The 26,689-nt window shown below is 39.0% G+C and overlaps 1 protein-coding gene across 7 annotated transcripts in view; it reads left to right on the top strand.

The window, feature by feature from the left end:
- Positions 1-26,689, top strand: part of LOC141110962 (serine/threonine-protein kinase BRSK2-like) — a 495,524-nt gene that overhangs the window by 430,388 nt on the left and 38,447 nt on the right. For all 7 annotated transcript variants that reach the window (XM_073602807.1, XM_073602805.1, XM_073602806.1 and 4 more), the window contains 3 exons: positions 5,788-5,952; positions 17,164-17,261; positions 24,231-24,381. In XM_073602807.1, coding sequence (XP_073458908.1) covers positions 5,788-5,952; positions 17,164-17,261; positions 24,231-24,381 — 414 coding nt within the window. The remainder of the gene's footprint in view (positions 1-5,787; positions 5,953-17,163; positions 17,262-24,230; positions 24,382-26,689) is intronic.

Here is a 26,689-nt window from a genome sequence, read left to right as displayed (position 1 = left end):
AGTCCTGTATAGAGGAAAGTAGCCACTGATATATATGGGAAATGAGTCCTCTTTTCTCCACTGCAGACACCACTTCTGTAACTAGGGTTGAGTCTGATTTAAGCTGTGCTGTTGTGTCTGAATTGTGTGTGTAAAATTGCTTGTGTAAAAAGGCAAACTCAGATTGCAGCTGATCATAGGACTTAAGTACGTTACCCAAGAATACCTGATCTACATAAAATATGCCTTTGCTTTTCCAGTTAAAAAAATCCCTATAGCTTCTTCTGGGTATCCTGGGTTATGCCAGAGAGGGGTAAAGTTGAGAAAGCCGGTAATTTTTTGTGATATTTTTAGGGCACTCCAGACCCTATGCAGGAGAACCGAAGTAGGGGATGAGAGTGGGAGAGCAGGTAAGGCCATTGCTAATGCCCCGTACACACGATAGGATTTTCCAACAGAAAATGTTCTATGGGAGCTTGTTGTCAGAAATTCCGACCGTGTGTAGGCTCCATCGGACATTTTCCATCAGAATTTCCCTCACACAAAATTTGAGATCTGGATCTCAAATTTTCCGACAACAAAATCCGTTGTCCTAAATTCCGATCGTGTGTACAAAATTCCGACGCACAAAGTTCCATGCATGCTCTGACTCAAGCAGAAGAGCTGCACTGGTTATTGAACTCCATTTTTCTCAGCTCGTTGTATGTGTTGTACGTCAACGCGTTCTTGACATTCGGAATTTCCGACAAGATTTGTGTGACCGTGTGTATGCAAGACAAGTTTGAGCTAACATCCGTGGGAAAAAAAACATGGATTTTGTTGTCAGAAAATCCTATCGTGTGTACAGAGCATTAGTGTAAGATTGCAGGCAGAGTGGGGTCAGGGCTAGCAATTAGACAAGCTATGGGATCCCCATAGTTCACGGGTTCCCAACCAGCCAGCTGCTGAAACTGGTTTGCCAGGAAATACATTTTAAAGTGCGGCACAGCCAAGCCCCCTTTATCTTTAGCATACTGCAGTGTGGTAAGTTTAATTCTGAAAACAGGAAAAAAAAAAAAAAAAAAAAAAAAATTTTTAAAGTGTAATAGCCGCCAGCATCACCAGTGTAGTAACCGTGTAAAAATGTGAAAAATAATAAAATGCAGCGCTAAGTGAAATGTGAACAAATATTTAGTGTATACAAGGGTGAGTGACCACCCTATATATATTAGTGAAATGTGTATTCATCAGACATGTGTATGGTGATGTTAAAAAACCACAATAGTCATATAAAGCGTGATTTCCAGTTATCACATAATCACACTAATATCCATCTACAGGGGTCCCTGTAGATGGACATTAGTCCGAAACATGTCGGGTTGTTGAAGCCGTTACCCTGGTACCACACAAACCATTTTTTACTTTGCTTTGTGATCACTATTTTATCTATTTTATCTGAAGTTTGTGAAACTTTCGTTTTGTTCCTGATGGTTTTGAATAAACCCTTTTTTACTGGTTCATGCACCATGTGGAGATTCCCTTTTTTTCCTTACATGGATTTTATTTGATGGGGTGAGAACTGTATCGTTTGGTCATCTGTGTGTTCCAAGAGGGGAACCGATCCATCCATCCAAGGATATACAGACCACCCTGTTCCAGAGGCTGCCTCAGGTGTATTCACTGGGATTCATCACCAGCACTCTCCAGCAAGCTTCCAACAAACATCCCTGGGATCTATAGATCCGTAAGCCTGTATGACACCCCGCCGTACGGTGTGAGTGTCCATCCCTTCTGGTAAGCGCATTTACCCCTTCATTTCCGTGTGGAGTTCGAATGTATGAGGATTACCTGCTCAATCTAAGGATTCACATATGGTTTCCTCTTGTTATGTATATTACAGTACTGCTGGCTATGAGTTTTTCATCACATTTTGGACATTATTAATATTAATTGGAATTTATGTCGTATGTGATTATTGTGATAACTGGAAATCACGCTTTATATGACTATTGTGGTTTTTTAACATCACCATACACATGTCTGATGAATACACATTTCACTAATATATATATAGGGTGGTCACTCACCCTTGTATACACTAAATATTTGTTCACATTTCACTTAGCGCTGCATTTTATTATTTTTCATAAGTTTATTTCTGGGCTGTTGCTTTTTCCACATGAGGTCTCTTAACTGAGAATCAATACGTGAGAACCACTTTTTGGGGGATCCAGATGGGGGAATTATGGGAAATATAGAGGAGCTGGGGTGCCCAAATCATTTTAATTAAATTGATTCTGCCAACTACAGACAAAAGCAGTTTACACCAACTGCAACACTTCAGACGTTGCTTATCCAGCAGAGTGGCCAGATTCAATTTTAGATATTGTGCCAGATCAGGGGTTATTACCTTTGGTAAAGTATTTAATGATTAAACTATACCAACTGGCTTAGACATTGTGAACAGGAGAGTGAGGTTATTGTGAACATGTTTTAAGGAACAGTGTGAGTTCTACAAGTTAACTCTTCAGGTAATAAAGAGTGTGTACTTGGGTTAACCTTTTGGGTAACAAACGGAGTGGAATTGTGGAAAAGAAAAGCAACCAGCTTGGGAGTGGAAGCGGTGGTGGCCAGGAGACTGAGGTTCCGTAGGAGGGGTGGACTACTAGGTATGATTTGCCCTTCCAAGGGCCCTGCTGTGGACAGAACTGGTCCTAAGGACAATAAGTTTAAATAGGTGCACCAAGCCAAATGACTCAGTAAACATACTATACAAGTGGTTCTTAAGAGGGGATATTAAAGTGTTACTAAACCCACAACAATAAAATCAGTCTGTATATGCAGTAAAGCATGCTTGTTATGCTCACTGTGGAACCTAAGGGGTTAATCCTCCGCATTGTGTGAAAAGGTTGTTTGATCCTCTCTTCTCTGATCCTCCCCCTCTTCCACTGTCCCCAATCAATTTACTGATACCATGTACAGAGTCTTGGGGGCACTCTGCACATGCTCAGTTTGGTGGGTATTGCTAAAGAGTTTTTTTTTTTTACTTCGGAAGGGTACGTGAGATTGGCACCAAGCCAATCAGCACCGTCCAGACAGAGGGTCAGGGGTCATGCAGCCTCATAGGACAGTCAGAGTAGAATGAAAATTCCTCCTACAAGCTTTAACCAGACACTGATAGAAGTCATAAGACTGCTATATAGTGCTGATGAGGAAAGGTATTTAGCAGTTTATATTTGCTAAAATAATTGCATTTCCATATTCTGTGTACTGTGGGGACCAGATATAGTGAATGTAGGGTCCTGGGTTTAGTAACACATTAAGGTGCAGTGACTCGCACACTACTGCAAGGAAGGGACTATTGTTACCTATTGTTATTGGCAGAGAGGCATTTCAGCCAAGGATAGAACATTGAATGCAAAAAACAATGGGGTTGATTTACTAAAACTGGAGTGCAAAATCTGGTGCAGCTGTACATGTTAGCCAATCATCTTTTGACTTCAGGTTGTCCAATTAAGTTTTGACAAAAAAAAAAACTGGAAGCTGATTGGTTTCTGTGCAGAGCTGCACCAGATTTTGCACTCTCCAGTTTTAGTAAATCAATCCCACTGTTGGATGCATTTCTGCATCCAGCGTACTGTGAATAAAGCATTACAGCATGCTTTGTTACTTTACACTGTGGACTTCCTCACCTTCACGATATGTCATGTATATCCATGCACATCATAAAGAAAAGATAGTTTTATGGGTGTGGGAGGAAAGGCAAATGAACAGACAGTCTGCAAAAATTTCACAAATAATTTGGAAAAATATCGCCTGGCCCCAAAATTTAGGGCTGCCCTTTCTTGTTCTATTTTGGTAGAGCCTTCATCTGTAGAGAAAAGCAAGCTACACAGTCCCAGAAGTATCCCTGCTCTATTCACAGCATTGTTAAGTAAATCTCAAATAATTGCGTAGAAAAAGGTTTAGTTATTTTATGTCGCTTTTGTAGTTTTGTGGAGCTAATAGAGAACTGATTTAATAACTGCACACAGTAATAATCAAGTATTGTACATATGGACTTGATGAAAGAACACATTTTACATGCAGAATGCAAATGAGAATTTACATATCCATCAGAGTTGGGTCTTATTATTATTACACTCTTGAGTCTGAGGCTGCAATGTGTTATTAGATTCCTGCATCAGCACTGTATGCCATTGGGGAAGTTAGCTTTTCTTGCTTTGCTTTTGGCAGAAAAAATTAAAATGTACATTCTGTAAGGCAGGAGTTTTTACCATATCCCTGTGTGACATATTGCTGTGTTCCTGATTTCATGCACAAATCGAAGAAAATCTTTATATTTTCCTGTGTATATTATGATGCAGTTCACATAACATGTGACTTTCTGCTTTGGTGTATGGTCATAGTTTTATATATGTAGTCATCTGCTCTTCATTAGTTGATTGAGGATTAAGGTCATACTGAGGACTTACTGTATACAGACATTTATTTGTGTCAGACCTGCTTTTCTCCCTACACAAGTCATTGCAGATCAAAGGTCCAAATAAGGTCAGAAAGAACTCAAAGGCATCCATAGAAGCAATATGAAGAAGTGTTGATGAGCACTGGGCAGTAATCAGGAACATGTCAAAGGCTCTTTTTTGACACCTGTATGTGCAAGGCTCAAAGTAATTTATAATGAACAGTGTGTAGATGCAATGAAATCTGCCTAAAGCAAGGTCACGGATCTCATAGATCCTATAGAACCCATATCAGACTTTTACTATGGTCTGTGGCCAGGTGAAAAGAAACATCTGTAAGCTCATTATTACTGTAGTGTGTGTCTTTCTGTTCTAGTGACATATACTTGTCTCATTTCTTGACCTACTATCAAAGAGAAAGGGAGATAGGTACATTTTAGTCCAAGAGAGTAATTGACAGGGATAATAACTTGTAAGAACTATTTTACTTTTAAGTTTTGGCTGTAATGGAGCTTCCACATGCCCATACAAACCCAAATGTGTTTGGTGAACCTGCCTATTTTTGGGGTTTAACATATTTGCTTAGACAGTGGTATGGTTGATAGACTGGGACTTCAGCCAAAATGTCTGCATTCATAATATGTTAACTTTGATTTCCAAAATTGTTTGATTTAGTCATGCCCTTATTACATCTGTTACATATGTATGAGATTGTGTAAGTCATCATGAAAGCCCATTACATAAGACATAGAGGGGCTACCATTACTGATCTCCTTCAAAAAAGTTATGGTTGCCTAATCATGTGTGGTCTCATGGTACTGAGCCACAACATGCATGGTCACTTAAGGCAAAGTAAAGTCAAAACTTCTAATTTGCATGCTTGTGCCAGGTCAGTGACTGAAAGTCTAAAAACTAGAGGTAGTCAATCAACTAGAAGGAAAGGTCATCAATGGCAGCCTACTCATTGAAAGAAATCTGTACTTTGGAAATTACGTAGCCTACCATTGCTGACTGTACCTTCTGGAAATGCTGATTGTCTGCTCTGTCTGTTCGTCTAATGGCCTTCATACTTCCCTATCTCAAAACTAGTATACAGATCAGTTTTTTTGAATTATTTTTTTACTTCACTAGCTACTTGTTTGTTCCAGATCAGGACTGAAAAGTACTAAAACCAAAGTCTGACCAAAAATTAGCATTTTTAGCAACAACAGCTTTCATATTTATTTTAGTACAGGTTTTCTTTAAAGTTTTTCATGTTTCATGTTAATATATTTGAAATCTGGTTAGGCAGACAATTTGTGTAATGCACCCTAAATCTGTTGTCACTTGCCTTGAACCTTATGACTAACTATTATTTTGTTCACAGAGGGGGTAAAAATGAACCCGAGCCTGAACAACCCACTCCCCGAAAAGTGTCCATCAGAAGGATTCACTCAGTAAGTGAGTTTGACCCAGACGTCCTAGACAGCATGCATTCCCTGGGCTGCTTCAGGGATAAAACCAAACTCAAACAGGAACTTCAGAATGAAGAGTAAGTATTCCTGGGGAAAAGCACAATGTTATAGACAGGAATGATGAGCTAAAGCTTGAAAGTAAATTACCAAGTGTGAAAATAGCAGATATTGATGTCCATAATTTATATTCCACCAAAAACTACTTAGCTCCAGGAAGGAATATCATGTATAGGGGACAGACAAGGATGTCAGGTGTATGGGGAATCTCTCCCCGGGAATTCTCATTACTTTTAATTAGCATTGAATCTTCCAGAATGTATCCACATCTACTGTAAGTAGTCTGTTTAATTTGGACAAACTCTACATTGTGTATGGCATTCTTGACATGAGCCAGTGTTTGTATCTTGTCCCAGGCAGTCATGGTGATCAGGCATATGCTTTATGGTCTATTAGCTCCCTCCTACTACAGACACTGTTGTTAAAAGCAATTGTTATCATCTTTGGGCAGAGCTTAGCGCCAGTGGGAAGGGCTTAGTAAAGAACAGTTAGGATCCCTTACAGTCAAGTTGGAAAGATACAAATTATTTATTTTAAAAGTTTTGTTATGCAGTATATAAGCCATCAGACTTGAGTTAAACTGATATTTAGGTTCTGGTATTGAAGACTTAAAGGATAAGTTCACATTTATAAAAAATAATAAATGCTAATTTTTTTGCAGGTAAAAAAATATGCATTTATTTAATTTTTGTTAGGGACCTGTAAAGCATTGCACCCACGATCAGCAGATCAAGGGTGTAATGCCACGGCTCTGCAGACTGTCTGTGTATACCTCTGATACGGCCAGGCAGTTATACTCATTCATTGAGAACTACAAGCTGACAGCCACAAAGGCTGTCTGGACTTGTAGTTTTCCCATTCACAGAATACTGTTTTTTTTTTTTGTTAGTGACAGCTAACAGGGGAAGAATGGACTCGGGGGATGCGGGGGCCCGTGCATTTGTAACATGTTACATCTCAAATATGGCTAAAGGCTTCAGGCTCCAGCCAACCTGCTTGGGCTTAAAAGGCATAAATTCAGTTATTAACTGTAGTCACAAGAAAACTCTGTATCATGTTAACAGGTAAGTACTAAATTTGGTCACTGCTAAGCTGGGTACATATTTAAAGTTTTTTTAATTCAACGGGCTGAAAGAGGCACAGGGGAACATAGTTCTTTTGTAGACTATGTAGGTGTCTCTGGGACAGCAGCTGCCTAAATGGCCGCTGCTTCCCTGCTGACCTTCCACAGCCATCTTATGTGGGGCAGTCCTTTTTAAGTAGCAGTGCCTTGCTGGGTTTTTATGCACTTTTTGTGAGTGGACAGGTCAGGGACAGGACCCTACTGGTCAGGGTGAGTCATAGTGCAGAAAGAGGATTCTATGTCAGTAGGGACAGTGTAAGGACACTTTGGGTAATCAGTCAGCCACCTCTCCAACAGAAGCCAACCTTGATAAAATGGGCCTTGCCTGGAAAAGTGCATTGTTTCTGATATTGTGTGAGAAGTCGCTGTATTTCTGTGTCATTGCTGTATGAACTGCTGTTACAAATCAGTGCCTTACTGAATAACTGAAAGCTGCAACTGTGCATGTAAAAGAGAAGTTTGGCCAAAGTTTTTTGTCCATACTTTTCTTCTGGGTCACAGGAGTGCTAAAGTCTGCTGCTGGCCGATATCACACACGCGGTCCAGGCCCTGAAGGTATCCTGACAATAATGACAGCATTCACCAAGGTGCATGCCCGGCAGCTGAGAGCCTGACCCCTCAACAGCCTGGCACTTCAGTGAGTGCTGGAGGGGCAGGGCAGAGAGCTAGTGACTGACAGTCACTGCTCTCTGCTCAGAGCGGACCGAGAACTGAGCGATCAGCAGTCATGTGCTGCAGCCACGTAGGGGAGTATGTATGTATGTTATTTTTTTTGTTATCCTACACTTCTCCTTTAATGAATGGACCTTTGTACTACCTGAAAATCTGCTGTTTGTTAATTAATTTCCTGTGCCTGCAAGTGTTACAATTTACCTTGTTAACCAGGTACCCAATCCACTGGTCCTGCCCACAATGTTCCAAGTCAATGACTGAAAAGATTGAGGCCAGTAAGTCAGCATGAAAGTCAGACATCTAGCATTGTCAGAAGGAAAGGTCAACAATAGCATCCTGCTTAATTTTCTCAGTACAAGGTTTACTTTAACCACTTCAATACAGGGCATTTTCACCCCCTTCCTGCCAAGGCCAGTTTTCAGCTTTCAGCACTGTAACATTTTGAATGACAATTGCGCGGTCATGCAACACTGTACCCATATGAAATTTTTATAATTTTTTCCCCACAGACAGAGCTTTCATTTGGTGGTATTTGCTCACCTTTGCAGTTTTTTTTTTTTGCGCTATAAACAAAAGAAGAGCGACAAGTTTAAAAGAAAAAAAACACAATATTTTTTACTTTTTGCTATAATAAATATCCAATTTTTTTTTTTTAATATTTTTTTTCTCACTTTAGGCCGATATGTATTCTTCTACATATTTTTGGTAAAAATTTGCAATAAGCGTATATTGATTGGTTATGAAAGTTATAGCGCCTACAAAATAGGGGATAGATTTATGGCATTTTTATTATTATTTTTTTTTCACTAGTATTGGCGGCGATCTGCAATTTTTATAGTGACTTTGACATTGCGGCAGACATATTGGACACTTTTGACACTATTTTGGGACCATTCACATTTACACAGCGATCAGTGCTATAAAAATGCACTGAATACTGTATAAATGTCACTGGCAAGGAAGGAGTTAACATTAGGGGCGATTAAGGGGTTAAATGTGTTACCTAGGGCGTGATTCTAACTGTGGGGGAGGGGACTGACTTGGGGAGGCGACCGATCGGTGTCCCTATATACAAGGAACACACGATTAGTATCCTCTCCCCTGACAGGACGTGGATCTATGTGTTTACACACACAGATCCACGGTCCTGCTCTGTTACGAGCGATCGCGAGTGCCCAGCGGTCATTGCGGACGCCGGGCACGAGCTTCTGCTCCTTGGTGATGCGGCGGGCACGCCACCCAATACCATCGGGGACCTGAGGACGTCATATGATGCCCGCCCAAGATGGGAGATCCCATCTGCACACGTCATATATCTATGGGTGCGTAGGGAAGTGGTAAAAGGGGAATGGGAGTTTTAGGATAAGCATGAGGGAGGTTTTAGAGTAAAACATTGCTCTTAACTTGGTAACCTCTGTTGTTATAAAGAGGTTCATAATATAACCTAACAAAATTATGAAACAGACTTCTATTTGATCTGACTATAGGGGTGTCAGCTTTCTGGGCAGGATAGCCTTTGTGCTCTTTAAAAATTTTTATCAAATGTGTTATTTTTTGCTTCCTGTGTCCCTGACATGAAGATCTATCCCTCTTTGTCTTGGTGACCCTTGTCACCAAGGCAGAAAGTAAGCAAAAATCCAAAATTTTAGAGCTGTTACCAGATGTGGGAGAAACTCCCATTCCCGTGACAACTATCTAACATGGGAATTCTGATTAAATTAGAGAGACCTTCTGTCATTTCTTGTGTCTCTAGGACAGGAATTGAATGAAAACTATCCCAGCAGGTGGTGAAAAATATTTTGGTGGGGTGTTAACCCTTCCTTACTCTATCTATAACTAAAAGCAAAGTTTTAGTTTTGAAATTAACTAAGTGACAAGGAGCCATAGGATAAATTGATATGCATGCCTTGATATAATGCCATGAAGCTATATGCTAATGTGATCTGCAGTCTTGTCATCTGTCACTGTTGTCCCATGTGGCTTCATTTGATAGGAAACATGATATGTTCTACAATTTTAAATGGTTAATTCACCTTTATCAAAAACTGCCTTTGCTGTAGGTAAAAAAGCTGTGCAGTTTTGACAAAAGTTGAATAGTGCCCTTGCTATAGGTGTAGGCCAATTATGTGCTTCATGGAGCCTGATTGGAATACTTCTAGGTTGTTGCTAAGGATATTGCTAAGAGAAGCTTTAGTGTTACTGTTTACCTTCACCAGCACAGGAGTGAGTTCTTAAACTCTGAGCTCAGAGCTACTGCATCATGGGAGAGATTGCATGTAAGAGGTTTGAATCAATGAAAGAGCTCGCTCTTGTGATGTTCAAGGTGATCAGTAACATTAGGCTTCTCTTAGTAATGTCCTTAGCAACGTCCTAGAGGTATTCCAGTCGGGCTTCATGAGGTATGTAAATGGCCAACACCTATAGCAAGGGCATTATTCAACTTTATAAATTTATAAACCTATTACAAGACAATTGTATAGTACAGTTTATAGAGGCCTCAACTACACATGATGCTCTTCTAGGCCTGTTATTCTCAAACTATGCAGAGCTTATTACTAATGTACATACAGTATCTCACAAAAGTGAGTACAACCCTCACATTTTTGTAAATATTTTATTATATCTTTTCATGTGACAACACTGAAGAAATTACACTTTGCTACAATGTAAAGTAGTGAGTGTACAACTTGTATAACAGTGTAAATTTGCTGTCCCCACAAAATAACTCAACACACAGCTATTAATGTCTAAACCCCTAGCAAAAAAAGTGAGCACACCCCTAAGTGAAAATGTCCAAATTGGGCCCAATTAGCCATTTTCCCTCCACGGTGTCATGTGGCTTGTTAGAGTTACATGGTCTCAGGTGTAAATGGGGTGCAGGTGTGTTAAGTTTGGTGTTATCGCTCTCACTCGCTCATACTGGACACTGGTAGTTCAACATAGCACCTCATGGCAAAGAACTCTCTGAGACTCTGAAAAAAAGAATTGTTGCTGTAAATAAAGATGGCCTAGGCTATAAGAAGATTGCCAAGACCCTGAAACTGAGCTGCAGCACGATGGCCACGACCATACAGTGGTTTAACAGGACAGGTTCCACTCAGAACAGGCCTCGCCATGGTTGACCAAAGAAGTTGATTGCACGTGCTCAGCATTATATCCAGAGGTTGCCTTTGGGAAATAGATGTATGAGTACAAAAATGTGAGGGGTGTACTCACTTTTGTGACATACTGTATAAGGGAACATCTGGGTAGCACCGGGTAACACTATCACCATTTAAGTTACAAAGAATATGAAAGAATGTGTAAAAAGATAATCGAGGCCGCACAAATTAAAAATGAGAGACAGGTTGCAAAAGAGATTAGGACACACCCTTTAAAAGTCTTCAAATATATTAACAGTACAAAGGTCAGGTCTGAGCAAGTAGGCCCTTTACTAGATCATTTTGGGTTTGTTACTGGGGACATTGAGTACGCAAATTTATTTTAATACCTTCTTCAGCTCTGTGTATTCAAAGGAAAATGGGGAAGCTCAAATACTTAATGGGGATAGTATTGACATAGCCCCAAATGATCTACAATGGCTCAAAACGGACATGGCCCAGAAACATTTAGATAAAATAAAGGGAAATAAAGCACCTCGTTCTGATGGCTTACAACCAAGGGTCCTTAAAGAGCTGAGCTTTGTTATATCTAAACCATTGTTTCTAATTTTTAGAGACTCTTTAATGACTGGCATGGTACCCCTGGAGTGGTGTAAGGCCAATATGGTGCCTATATTTAAAAATGAATCAGAGTCTTTTCCAAGTAACTACAGACTGGATAGTTTAACTTTTATAGTTGGGAAGATACTTGAGAGTTTTAAAAAAGACCATACAGAAGAGTTTTTGATAATATTATCAGTTATCAAACAACTTTTTTTCATGAGAAGGTAAGCAGAAACTTAGACAAAGGAGTAGCTGTGGGCATAGTATACGTGGATATTGCCAAAGTGTTTGACACAGTTCCCCACATGTGGCTAATGTGTGAATTAAAGTCTACAGGTTTAAAAAAAAAAACAGTTTGTAAATAGATAGAAAACTAGCTAAAAGACTGTATTCAGTCAGTAGTGATTAATGATTCATATTGGTCTAGGTCAGTGATGGCGAACCTTGGCACCCCAGATGTTTTGGAACTACATTTTCCATGATGGTCATCTACACTGCAGAGTGCATGAGCATCATGGGAAATGTAGTTCCAAAACATCTGGGGTGCCAAGGTTCGCCATCACTGGTCTAGGTTATAAATGGTGTACCCCAAGTGTTGGGGCCCTTACTTTTTAACATATTTATAAATTATATAGGGTCTGGGATTAAAAGTACTTGCAGATGACACCAAGCTATGAAATAAAATAACGACTTTACAGGATATCTCTAACTTACAAGCCAACCTCAATGCACTATTTAATTGTGCAGCAGTGTGGCAAATGAGGTTTAATGTTCATAAATGTAAAGTTATGCACTCGGGAGGTAAAAACATGCATGCATTATAAATTCTAGAAGGAGTACAACTGAGGAGTCAATAGTAGAGAAGCATCTGGGTGCCCTGGTAGATCAGAGACTTAATATTAGCATGCAATATCAAGCTACAGTTTCTAAAGCTAGCAAAATACTTTCTTGTATGAAAGAGATATAGACTCAAGAAAAAGATAAATAATTTTGCCCCTGTACAAATCATTAGTAAGACCTCATCTGGAAAACAGAGTTCCATTTTGGCCACCAGTTCACAAAAAGGATATTGGAGAACGGCAGAAAGTGCAGAGAAGGGCAGACAAACTAATAAAAGGCATGGAGGAGTTCAGCTATGAGGAAAGAGTAGCTGAACTCAATTTATTCTCTCTTGAGAAGAGACAATTGGGGGGGGGGGGGATATATTCCAAATGTGTAAATACATAAATGGTCCATATAGTGAACTTGGTGTAGTTATTCACTTTCAGGTCATTGCAGAGGACAAGGGGGCACTCTATACGTTTAGAGGAAAAGAGATATAAACTTCACATACAAAAAGGCTTCTTCACAGTAAGAGCTGTGAAAATGTGGAATAGACTTCCTCAAGAACTGGTTCTGACCAGCACGGTAGATTGATTTAAAAAATAACTGGATGCATTCCTGCACAAAATATAACTGGATACAAATTTTTAGAGGTAATAACGACAGGGGTAGTTGATCCAGGGAATATCCAATTGCCTCATGGGGGATGAGGAAAAAGCTTTTTCCCCCACTGGAGCGAATTGGACCATGCTTTATTAGGGTTTTTTCCTTCCTCTGGAGCAACTGTGGGTATAGGATAATGTTTATGGAGGTTTTTATATGTGTGTGTGTGTTTTTCTTATTTTTTTATTTTATTGGTTGGACCAGTGTCTTTTTTCAACTTGACTAACTATGTAAATAGGTAACTTTGGTCAAAGCTGCACAGCTTGCTTTGATCTTTAGACATCCCTTATCTACATACTGTAGGTAGTTTTTTGGTAGTCATTTATTGAAAACAGCAGAGCCCCACACTGTTGTGTCATTCATTCATTCACTGTTTCCTGTGATTGAATGAACTACGAGTACCATTAGCCGCCATGACAGATGGCTTGTGAGGGTGCTAGTGAGCACTCTCTTAATTCATTGATTAAGATAAGTGATACATGTCTGCCGTTACTAAACTGCAAGAAGAATGAATGCTATACAGGCTGCAGTCTAAAGAAATAATGCACATTTTTTTTACCTTTTTACATGGACTTGAATGGAGAGAGAAGCAGATCTAATATAAACAATAGCCCATCCACACGGGCCCTTGTTATGCCTGCCTTAGCCACAATATGTTATACACATACAACATACACAAGAAGAGCAGCACTCGACCATCCGAACTATCAGCGCTTGATTACCGGTGCTCAGGCTGGGGGAACATCATGCCCCACAGGTCATCTATGCAATAGAAGAAAGCCATTTATGCAGTACCAACCAAGAATGTAAATAATTTATTGGCTACATGATTAAATCCAATGGAAGGGCAGGCTTATGCGTTTCAGCTAAAAAGCCTTAGTCATTGCACAGCCCATGCCACACCAAGCATGTATTTATACAATTGTGCCACAGTTCTCTCCCACTGAAAAGGTGGAGAGAGACAGGTGAACACACTCAAAACAATTAGTAAACTACCATGTTATAAAGACAAGTATATATACAGACACCGTTATATCCAAAGAAACCAGAGGTACCAAAAAAAAAGACACCTACATATTTTAAGGAATATTATCTATAGAATAGAATAACCTAAAAAAAACTAAGAAATACTGAACAAATAAATAAATAAATAACATCTCTTATGTTAAACACATTCACCTATCTTAGTGGATTATTTTTAGTCACCTCTGAAAGAATAAGAACACTTGCACATGGTAGCTGTATAGCATATGCACGTATTTGCGTACGTACATATGTATAAAAATGATTCTAGCTTTTTTTAAATCAAGGTAGCGTGGTGTACATATGTAAAAATCAGCAACACAGATTTTTGTGTTTTTTATTGATCAATACACAGCGCAAGTTTATGGGCCTATGTGTATAGACCCATTAAAAAGGATAGGCTGCATTTTCATAGATAAAAAGGTGCTGAAGGGCCTGGTATGGATTTGTTTTTTTTCTGTATTTTTCATTGCTGGCATTCTTTTGTTTACATTAATCTGTCAGCGGGAAAGTCTGCTGACAGCTGAGCTGATGAGTGATTAGTTGTTAAGGAGGTGGCGACTGGCTTCTCCTTAACAACCAGGTATTCTTCACACAGAATTTGAATTGATCATTTTCATCATTTGATCAAAATTCTAATTTTTCCAAAAAATTGATATTTCTTAGAAAAGGAAAATACAAAACTATGTTTAATGAATTTTAACGAAATTTGTTACTAATTCATTTGGAGATTTAGATACATCCTCATCTCTGAATAACCAAAAATTGCAATAACCAACGAATTGCACAACTAAGGCTTATTAGTGGTGTTCTATGTTGGACTAGATGGAATATAGGAAGTACGGTATAAGCTAGAAAAGTTTTGTTTATTATAAGAAATAGGAGGAATATGTGTATTACTTTCATTTGAACTATGAAAAGTTGTATAGCAAAAAATTAATTATCGCCTAATTGGTATATGGAAAGAAAAATACAAGTATGTTATCAGAGTCCCTTTACATTGGGTCTTATCTCTCTTTAGCCAAACTTTTTTAAGAGCTAATCATTTTTTAGAGTTTATCATTTAGCATTATTGATGCTATGACTATTAGTTTGCCTTAAAGAATAAAAAGTCAAAAGATAAGATAAATGTATATTCATACCATTTTAAAAAATTCAGCAGTGATGGAAGATATTAATACCTTTATGTAATCTAAAATAAACTCCATGGAGACTCATACAGCACATGAAGGAGGATAATGGATATGAATGCAAGGTCAGAACTGTTTGATTTTATACAGTATGGAATGGAAGCCCACAGCTGCTAAACAAAACAAAGCAACAAACATACCAAGTCTGATGACTTTTAGATTTACATCCAAGGACCAGAACTAAATGACCACAGTATGATACTTAGACTTCAAATCAAAGAAAAAGAGGCATAGATAATAACATACTAGCCTCATCTTACCTCCTTTATTCATCTGAGTGTAGTTCTCCTTGAAAAGTACATTAAACACAAGGCCCATTAAATTTAAATATGCAGAACTCTAAGTAGAGGTGATTGTGTTGGGACAGCGGCTTCAGTTTGCTGCTAGCAGAGTAGACAATGTCAATGAAGTTAATGTTTACTGGGCAAGGGCGAAGCAAGTGCAATTATTTCATACAATAGAATAGCAAACCTGGTGATTTCTGAGATATGATTGCATTTTACGCCAATTAATCTTACAGGCAGTAATAGATTTAAGAGCCAATTAGAACTAAATTGATTGCTCTTCTACACTTCTTTTTTAATAACTGGGTGGATAAGGACTTGTCTGGCTTTAGGTTGAACTATCAAACAGTTAAAGTGTATTTAAAGACAAAACATTCTTTTTAGCTTTGGATATAGTAGGAAAGGGTTATTACCCCTGTCAGTTTTTTATTGTGGTCTACATTCCCACTAGGGAGATTCTTCCTCTCTTTGTATGCCATTGACAGTTTTCCTTGTGAAAGAAAGTAAGGGAAAATACTTTCACTAAAAGGAATAAAGAGGTAATCTTCAAACAAGGATACATGATGTGGTGACAGCTGTGTAAGGGGGTATTTCCCTAACTTTGGAGAGATTTGCTCTCATTTCCTGTTGACTATAAAGGATCATAAAGTTTATCTCCCCAATAGGACATAGACTTGAAAAAAAATGAATAGATTCTACAGGTTCTTTGTACTGCCTCACTGAACATGTTTCTGTAACTGAAGAGTCTCAAAATAATGCCCGTGGCTAAGATTTTCATGCATGTTTGTACTGTCTGTATCTGTGTTTAATTGGTGGTTCACTTCTTGTAGAACATGGTTTATCTGTATCTTAATGGATCTTGAAAAAAAATCTTGCAGTCTACATAAACACTATATCGATTGTAGGACAGTAAGACACATCTTACTGCCTTACATCAATAGTCCACTTAGCATTTGCAGTAATTACTTATACTTTGATACTATACTTGATATATTTTGATATTTTCCTGCTGGGTTAAAAAAAATATCCAGTTCCTGTTGGGTTCTATTTGATGAACAAAGCTCCAAAGCTTGCATATACTTAAATGTGTCTGCTTTGGCCCAGGGATACTGACCAAGTCCTGGTCTTACCTGCCATTATAATATTCTAAAATAATATGAGGGGTCTTCAAAAAGTTTTCTTCAAATGTTTTTTCACTTTTTTTTAACTCTATTAAGAATTTCAAAAACAAATTAATCACTTTCCTACATACCTTCCTTTGCGATGTATTTTTCTAGGTATTGTACCTACTTTTTAATGCCATCAGCAAAAAATGTTTTTGGATAAGCACAGGTTTCATAGGCAACTTCACCACAGTGTGACAACTCTTATATTAAACTGAAAGGTCAACCAGCTTGCCAGACAGACTAGTCACATGACACTCAGATATGACCAATTACTATTCCTCCCGCCCTCATCATTTCAAACGAATATATAAAAGTGTGAAACTTTTTGAAGACCCCTCGTATCCATATAGAGAGAAATGCATACTCTATAATGACATTAGATTGGGAGCTCCACAAGAAACGCATGGCCCCATGGCTAAGGTCCATGAAAAGGTGAGCCTACCATTGCATTAAAAGAAAGACAAGAAAATATCCATTAGTGTTTGCTCTGCATGCTTTCCACATCAATTCAAGCCAATATGCTGTGATTTGTACATTAAAATGTTTTTTTTTTTCAATTTACTTATTTGAAACATATTTTGCAGGGAAAACCAGGAGAAGATGATTTATTATCTTCTACTTGACCGCAAAGAAAGATATCCAAGCTGTGAGGATGAAGACCTCCCTCCTCGAAATGACATAGGTATGGACTTACAAGAGTGAACCTTGTATAAAAAATGCAGATCATACACTGGGCACTTTTTAGTCAACTCTATCCAGGCTTTGTTCACACGAACCACAGCACAGAAGGCAAGTTGATGACAACAGCATTGATTATTTCATGGGCTGCTGGTTGTAGGTGACCTTGATCAGTTGTGGTGGTGGTGTGTGTATCCATCATTAAAGGTATGTCTCACATTTTAGGTTTTTACCTGTCCAGGAAAACATATTCCAAACACAGATCTAGTGTTTTATGCATGAAGCCAGGTAGGCAGGGGAGATTAAATATATCATCCCTTTAATGAAATAGTAGTTCTAGGAGGACTGGCCATTTAGTGTGAGCATGTAAGAAAAGCTAAGTGGTAAACTATCATCTGCAAGGGATAACTGTCAGCATAAACTGTCAGTACATTTTAAATTTAGAGTTCATCATTCCCCCTTAGCCTCCTTTCCCATGTCTCTGCTTCCTCACAGCATGTCTTCCCATGCTTATGCCCACAAGTCAACACCCAGTGTCTGAGCAAGCATGTTCCTTGTCTCATGTGCCATAACAATGAGCAAAATAGTAAGACTTTTGACATGTGAAGGACCGAAAAAGGGAACAAGCATGGAAGCTGGTCAGTGGAGAGTGCAAAATCTGATGTTGCTCTGCATGGTAGCCAATCACAATCTAACTTCAGCTTGTTCAATTAAGCTTTGACAAATAAACCTGGAAGCTGATTGGTTTCTCTGCAGAGCTGCACCATATTTTGCACTCTCTATTTTTAGTAAATCAATCCCAGTATTTGTAGTGCAGAGCATTTATGTGTTCTTGGGTCTCAGAGCACTTTACAGGTTGATCAGATGAGACATACTATCTCCAAATGTACACTTAAAGAAATTAAAGGGTGATTTTTCATGGCCTTGCAGCACAGAGCTGCATAACTACCAGTGTATTAAAATATAAAATTGTGACACTTTTAAACCGCATTATATATTTATTTAAGCTCTACTCATATCCTTTTTATTTGAACAAAACTATATTTCTAAATTCAACTGGACATTTTGCAGGTGTTGTGATGTAACTAGAATGCATTCCAGCGGTTCCAGATGTGCATCTTCCTAGCATAGGATGCTAGGTAAATTTAGTTTTTGGCTTCTTCTGTAATTAGGGGAGCAGTATTTGTTTGGTCTGGTCAGTTCAGGGTTTCATGGGCTGGGAGTTTGAGTGCTTCCCCCTGCCTCTAGAAGAAGTTTCTAGAGCTTAGGGAGGGATAATTCAAATGACCAGCATGAATAATGATCAGGGTTTAGCCAACTCCTGAGTATGTGTGCCCAGATGGTGGCTGGGGAAGCTGATAAATAGCATGAAGCCCTGGAGAGAGGGTCTTTCCCCAGTAAGGAAAGTTCCAAGCTTCAGGGGACTATTGCCCCTGAGGTAGGGATCTGGAACTGACTGTAGTACTTCACCAAAGGGATCTGGTCTAGAGAAGGACTGTCTCACTCACTGGATTGTGTCTGGAGGAGCCTTGAAGGTGATAGCTGTCCTGGGACTTTTGAGTAATGACCCTGAATTGATTCCTGTGAATTTGTGCTTTTGGGATTTAAGTGCCAAATGTTTTGTGGACTGAGACTGCTCTCATAGTATCTCAGATGGTGGCCATTCCCCGTTCTTAGCAGTGTTGTGGACTGTGAGCTTAGAGAAGAGTGCCCTCCTGTATTGTGCAGTGTTCTTGAGATTACCCTGGGTGCCAAAAGCTGTGCAGTAGTGAAGGGTAACCAGATGCCAATGAAACTTGCCCTATGGTCCCCAGCTGTGAGGCCTTAGACTGTCTAATATTGCCAGTTTCTTAAGGAGAAGATTGTCCTCTTACAGCTAATTGCTAATGGTTTTGAGTATCCCATGCCCTAACCCTCTCTCCATTACAAGTTCTACAAGCAATAAATCACAGAACGACAACCACTAGACTGTTTATTGGAGCTGGAGTGAATAGACTGTTGCTTGGGTGGATGGTGGCCTCTGTCCTGTTTGGGGGAGAACCATCAAAGTCAGTGGCAGGGGTAGCACTACACAAATTTTATTTATTTGCACCAATTCTGGGGTTCGGAAGAAGTGTATCTGTTGAAATTGGTTTGGTTTGTCCAAATACGGACAGACTCGGGCTGAAATGTAAGCAGATGGAGCGAAACCATATTAAGAGAAACTGGATTCTGGAAACTGTGCTAAAAATAGCAGACAGAAAGCAAAGGATTGGTCACCAATATTGCCTGTAGACTGTGTCTCTGTGCGAAGGTGGCCTTCTTGGAAAAGAAAAAGTTTTGCTTCATCATGACAGCACGGAGAACAGTGACATCACCAATTCCCATTTTAAATCTTCTAAAACTACAAGTTAAGAACAGCAGTGTCTTAGATTTTACACTGCATATACAGTTATGTGGTTGTAGACACAGGAGTGTCTAGGTAACCTCACATATCAGAAAGTGTACTGCTATTTTCTGGAGGAATTCCAGACAAAATGTAAATTTTTTAGGATACTGTTTTAGGTGAAATTAATACTTATGTCGCGTACACACGATCAGACTTCTCATTGGAAAAAGATATTTTCCGACGGGATTCCACTCAAGTTTGCCTTGCATACACACGGTCACGCAAAAGTTCACTGAACTTACGACCGTCAAGAACGCGGTGACGTACAACACTACGACGAGCTGAGAAAATGAAGTTCAATGCTTCTGAGCATGCGTCGAATTGTTTCCGAGCATGCATAGGAATTTTGCACGTCAGAATTGCCACAGACGATCGCATTTTCGATAGGAACTTTTCCCGACCGAAAAATTGAGAACATGCTCTCAATCTTTTGCTGGCTGGAATTCGGCCAGCAAAAGTCCGATGGAGCATACACATGGTCGCATTTACCGACGAAAAACTCTCATCGCTCTTTTGCGGGCCGAAATTCCGATCGTGTGTACATGGCATAATAGATGTTCGCTGTTACATAGCAAATCTTTTTGAGTCAAGTTCCACTAAAAGGCCAGTGAATATTTTACATATCTGCTGCATGTACATTTAATACCTATCAAATGTGTTATAATCATAACTGAATTTTATGTTTTCTTTTCTGGATATATAGAAACTACTTTAGATGCTTAATAATTGCATATAATGTATGCATTATGCTAGCAGAAATGTGGCAGAGATACTGTATATAAAAAGGCAATTTACCACAATCTTCCTGATAGTTGTTTGACACACTAGAAACAGTGTTAGAAAATTATTTTTTTGCACTCTGGAAAAATACCAAGTATATTTTCTTTAAAGAGACAGTATAGTGTTTTTGTATATTTTTTCTTTGTTTATTATGTTTAGGATTAAAAACAACATTTTTAAAAATGAATGTCCTTTTTTACAGATATATATATGACATTTTTTATATGATTGTTTTATGTTTACCTATTTGCATACAGCAGGTAACATTCTAGGTCCTTCATACATGTCTACTTGACTTTACATAGCTGCTTGTTGTTTATAGAGTTCAGTAAATGAAGTTCAAATGAACACATGCAGCTGAAAAACTAAGAATCATATGAGTCTGCTCATATGAGGTTTATGAATTTTAGTTAAAGAGTGGGAGTCTGAAAGCAAACAGCTTCTGCTATGTTCTCTCTTTAGAAAGCTTTTACAGTATACGTAAAGGTTAGAATATATGTGAAGCTTTTTACTGCTGTCTGTGTCCCAACTTGGGAGATTCACCCTTCTATTTGTCCTGGTGACTGTGGTCACTGAGGAAGAATTTCAGGGCAAATCCAAAGATTTTGAGGGGGGGGGGATCAAAAAGTGAGGGGGAATTCTCCAATAGGGATACCTTCTTGTTTGACAGCTCTCCAAGACAGGAATCCCTTTCACTTTGGATTGATTTCCTCTTACTTCCTGCTGTGCATCCAGGAAAGGAAACAAAAAGAAATCTTTCCATTGGGACACAGGCAACAAATAACCTGATAGGGGTTTAACCCTTCCCTACGCTATCTAAAACTAAAAAATATTTGACGCTCAATACACTTTAAGAAACCATGACATCTCATAGTGTCATGGGTGTACGATGTAATAAAGATTTATTAGTAGGAATATAAAATATATACAGTAAAACATTAATTTAGAAATTTATGATCTTAAAAATGTAAAAGAAAACTGACCCCAAATCATTATAGTTTTTCTACAAACAATAGCTGTACTTACAATGAAAAAAGCACCTTTCCAACAGACAGACAGCATGCTACCAAATTGCAAACATAAACGAGCACCTTTTTATAAGCTGTGTCCATTTTTCAAACTGCCCAGCCTCTATGAAACCAAGCAAGACACCCTCCAGTGCTCACTTCATAGTCACAAGGGATGGACATGTACTCTGAAAGCAGGATATTGGGTCTGGCTCAGGCTGGCCATTATTCCCTACAAGATAGTCTTCCACAGCCCCCCCCCCTCCCCCCATCATCCTACCAGAGTATGATGCCCAGCCCAAATGACTGTAGCAGTAGGATGCAAATACTGCATCAGTCCTACACTAGTAATGCAGCTGGAAGAAGGCTACTAACGAAAAAGGGTGCTGCTTTATATTTACTGTATGTAGTAGCTGCAAATTACCTGACTACTAGGGAATTACTTTTGTCATTGTAAATATACAACATTTTAAAAATAGATGATATATTATAGAGGCCTAGAAAAAAATCCACCAGTAATTGTCTTTAATTTAGTATACCATATTTTTAATGAGTGTACATATTCTATTATTATTGTAATGTTTACCTTACATTTGAATATAAATTTAAGAAATGGTCTCTAAGCAGCAAAAGGTAATGTAAGTTGAATAACAAAGATGAATTGAAAAGGTGTGTGGCTGTTTTAAAGTGGTTTTAGTTGGTCTTTTTATAATGGAGAAAGTTTGAGAGATATGCGCCAGTTCCTAGTGCATCGTCAGACTGTGTAATCTACGTATATACAGACCAGCCCACTACAGGGGATTGCATGCTATAAGTGAATTTGCCTGCCAACATTAACAGACAGTCAGTGAATTTCAAGATATGATTTCAGGTTGAAAGACCACTTAACTGCATTTGTCACACTGAGCATGATCCTGAAGTGGTTAAGTTAATATAAAGTAATAGTGAACTAAATCAATTCTATCAATGCCATTTTTACTTATTTGTGATACAGGGCCAACTACTTTACTCCAGGGCCAACCAAGGGTGATGCTTCATTTATTGCCTGTAAGATTGAGCTATCACATTGCAGTACAATGAGTCATTTTGTCAGATAATATTCACCTAAAGTATGCAATACAAAACCTGCCAACAGACGGCACCCAGACCCTGAAGAGATTGCAGATGTTTAAGGTTATTTCTATTTTATGAAGGTATTTCTTCTGCTGATGATCAGCCTCAAAACATTTATAGTCATAGATTGTTATTTTCCCTATATCTTAGGCTTTCATCTAAAGTACACAATTTTTAAAGGGATGCTTCATCTTTTTCTCATAAACGTTGTTGAAGCATTAGCTGCTTTAATATACTGTATCTGAGCACACCAATAAGCTTTGAAATTATCATCTTACTCCATGCTCTGACAGCTGGCAGCACTGGCCCAGGAGTGTGTAAAGTGTGCATTATTTAAACTGCACTGTCTGTAGTACAGTTACCCCCCAAACCAACAGTGGTTAACATTCTTGATATGGGGGGGGCCTCAAGCATGGCATAAGGGCTGCACAAAAAATTAAGTGAATATTCAATTTTGGATACAGCAGACACACAACAGGATATAGTCAAAGACTTTGGGCATTATACAAAATATTCTCGGAGACTGTTGGCATTATAAAAGAAATGGTCAGAGACTGGGGGCATAATAGAGGAGATGGTCAGAAACTGCGGACATGGTACAGAAGATGGTAAGAGTGAACATGGTACAGGAGATAGTCAGAGACTGTGGACATTGTACAGGAGATGGTCAGAAACTGCGGACATGGTACAGGAGAAGGTCAGAGACTGTGGACATGGTACAGGAGATGGTCAGAGTCTGCGGACATGGTACAGGAGATGGTCAGAGACTGTGGATATGGTACAGGAGATGGTCAGAGACTGCGGACATGGTACAAGAGATGGTCAGAGGCTGCAAACATATTGCAGGAGACTTCAGGGGACAGTAATAGACAGGAGGCATATTACACAAGACTTTTACAAATCATTGAAATAACAGGTTAACAGGGATATATAGATGAGTGTATACAGGGTCCCCAAGGGCCACACAAAAAGTGCCAAAGTGCCGCAGGTTGGGCACAAGGGTCTGAAACTGTTAATTCACCACATCTTCTGCATAACAACAAAAATTTCTGGTCAGGGCTGATGTATGAGAAGGTGAGAAAAAAAATGAGAGAAGGTGCCGAGTGCCTGCTTTAGATTTGCATATCTTCTACTTTGGTTGATAAAAGTTCTCAAGACAAAGCCACAAAAGTCTCATGTTTTAGGCAGTTGGGAATGCTTGGAATTTTGATCTCATTCTTCAGAACAGTGATGATATAGGGAAATGTGGTCACATCTTCAGATTAAGGCAGCAAGAATGCATGAGAACAGTGAAAAAATATGAAGACGTGGTGGACACATCCTTCAGTTGCACTGTGTTGGTAGTTTTTGTTTCTTTTAAATTGATAATGTATGTGTCCTCTCTTGCCTAATGCTTTTCATATTGCAGCCACCATATCTATGGATTGGTATGCTACAATGTTGAAATGTTTCTTGAGTTTAGATACATTTTATTGAACTTTATAAGATATTCCTTTTCCTTTCCAGCATTTTCTTTCATACATTAACTTCATTCCAATGTTTTATGGTTATATCATTTAAAAGAAGAGAGCTGATTTGATGTCAGTTAGTGCCATGCATGTCCTATTACAACCTATAACACAGCTATTTTTCTGGCTTACAACAGACCCTCCACGTAAAAGAGTTGATTCTCCAATGCTAAATCGCCATGGAAAGCGTCGTCCAGAAAGAAAGTCAATGGAAGTTTTAAGTGTGACAGATGGGGGTTCCCCAGTTCCTGCACGGCGAGCTATTGAGATGGCACAGCACAGTCAAAGGTAGGATTCTGCTGAATTGAACTCGGGTGGTTTGTCCTAAAGGTTATTTTTTGGGATATTTAATGAAATGAATGCTGCACAGACTGTGAACTAAAAGGATACCAGTTATAGCTGAACAGGCTTCACCAAGCATGTGTGTGGGTTTGCATTGGTCTTTATAGACAGAGACCTGGATTAGGTTTCCAGTGAAGTTTTAGAGAGATATAACCTACACAGTGAGATATGGGGGGACACAACAGAATGAGTGGGTGGAAGAGTCCAGAACTCATAGCAAATTATTTACGAATGGTGATTTGTAATAATCTGAATCTTTACTCTTGATGCTTGTTAACATGGGCACTCGTTCACATCAGAACTAAGTTTCTCTGGATACAAGTCAATGAGAATGGAAAAACAGCTCAGAAGCAGGTCATAAGCAACTGTGAAAGAACTTACAATGATCTCAAAAGTTTCTTAACCTTGTCTCAAATGGAGGATAAATGCACCTAAATGCATGTTGCCTTTACCTGTTATTGCAAGCACTTAAAGTAGTTGTAAAGGCTGAAGGTTCTTTGCCTTCATACATTCTTTTCTATCCCCCCACAGCCCCCCCCCCCCCAATAATCACTTGAGCCCCCTCTTGATTCAGCGATGTGCACAAAAGCCTCAGTTGTCCTGAGACTCCCTCTCCTCATTGGCTGAGACAGCAGCGGAAGCCATTGGCTCCCACTGCTGTCAATCATAACCAGTGAGTCAATGAGGAGGGAGCAAGGTGTTCGGGAGCAAGCACACACCAGTGCCCCCATAGCAAGTGGCTTGCTATGGGGACACTGGTCAAGGGGGAGATGCCAGAAGCGCCGGCGAGGGACCCAAGAAGAGGGGGATTGGGGCTGCTCTGTGCAAAACCACTGCACAGAGCAGGTTAGTATAACATGCTTGTTATATTATTATTATTATAATTTTTTATTTTTAAAGCCAAACCTTTAACCACTTGCCGACCAGCCGCTTGTTCCCGCAAATTGCCATAGCTGTACAGTTGTCCTTTTAACAGCTACAGTGGGTGCGGGGGAACCGATGTGCATGGCCGGCGGCTGCTATGTCCGCCGGCCACCCGCGATCGCTCCACAGAGAACCAGAATGGGGATCTGTCAATGTAAACAAACAGATCTCCGTTCTGACAGGGGAGTTCACAGTGATTGTCTGTTCCTAGTAATCAGGAACAGCGAATTTCTCTGTACTCCCAGTCAGTCCCCCCCCCCCACAGTTAGAAACACCTCCCAGGGAACATATTTAACCCCTTGATTGACCCCTAGTGTTAACCCCTTCCCTGCCAGTGATATTTATACAGTAATCAGTGCATTTTATAACAATGATCGCTGTATAAATGTCAATGGTCCCAAAAAAGTGTCCAATCCATCCACGGCAATGTCGCAGTCCCGCTAATAATCACGGATCACCGCCATTACTAGTAAAAAAAAAAAAATAATAATAAAAAAAAATGCCATAAATCTATCCCCTATTTTGTAGACGCTATAACTTTTGCGCAAACCAATCAATATATGCTTATTGTGATTTTTTTTTTTTTTTTTTACCAAAAATATGTAGGAGAATACATATTGACCTAAACTGATGAAGAATTTTTTTTTTTTACATTTTTTTGGGGATATTTATTATAGCAAAAAGAAAAATATATTATTTTTTTTTAAATTGTCGGGCTATTTCGTTTATATGAATGTATGTTGTATATGCCCGTCCCAAAAAAACAACAATGCTCTGCGCTTAGTACAATATTCTAATGGTGTATGTGCGGCACATAAATAATTATATGACTAGTAGCAGCTGCTTAAATAGTAGAACATGTATATAGGCAATAATGAATCAATTAAATTAGATAAATATATAAATACACAATTATAAATATATAAATATATAAAGTGTCTCTTCAGTATTGCAGCAGCGCTGTGCACCCCAATTAAACAGGGTCTCTTTCTTAATCTATTTCAGAAAGTTCAAACATGGATCTGATAGCCATAGTTCCACCAATAAATAATCAAGATGTATTCTGTGAGGGTAGTAATCCTTTCACCAAGCGATACACCACGTGTTGGGGTCCCCAATGAAAACTCACTCACCAGAAATCAGATCAATAAAAGCCTTGATTAATAGTAGTAAATCTGCATCAATATCCAAAGCGACCACCAGATGTCAGTATTATTCCCAGTAGTTCCAATAGGATATGTAGAAGAAACAAAAATGCTCACATAGCGTGATACTGCTAAACATCTTTATTTGAACCATCCAAACATCCCCTTAAAACCATGCGTACCAA

Source organism: Aquarana catesbeiana, linkage group LG10 (assembly GCF_042186555.1).
Source record: "Aquarana catesbeiana isolate 2022-GZ linkage group LG10, ASM4218655v1, whole genome shotgun sequence".
In the NCBI taxonomy this organism is placed as follows: domain Eukaryota; kingdom Metazoa; phylum Chordata; class Amphibia; order Anura; family Ranidae; genus Aquarana; species Aquarana catesbeiana.
The sequence above is the reverse complement of the archived record's forward strand: the minus strand, read 5'-3'. Positions and strand labels throughout refer to the sequence as shown.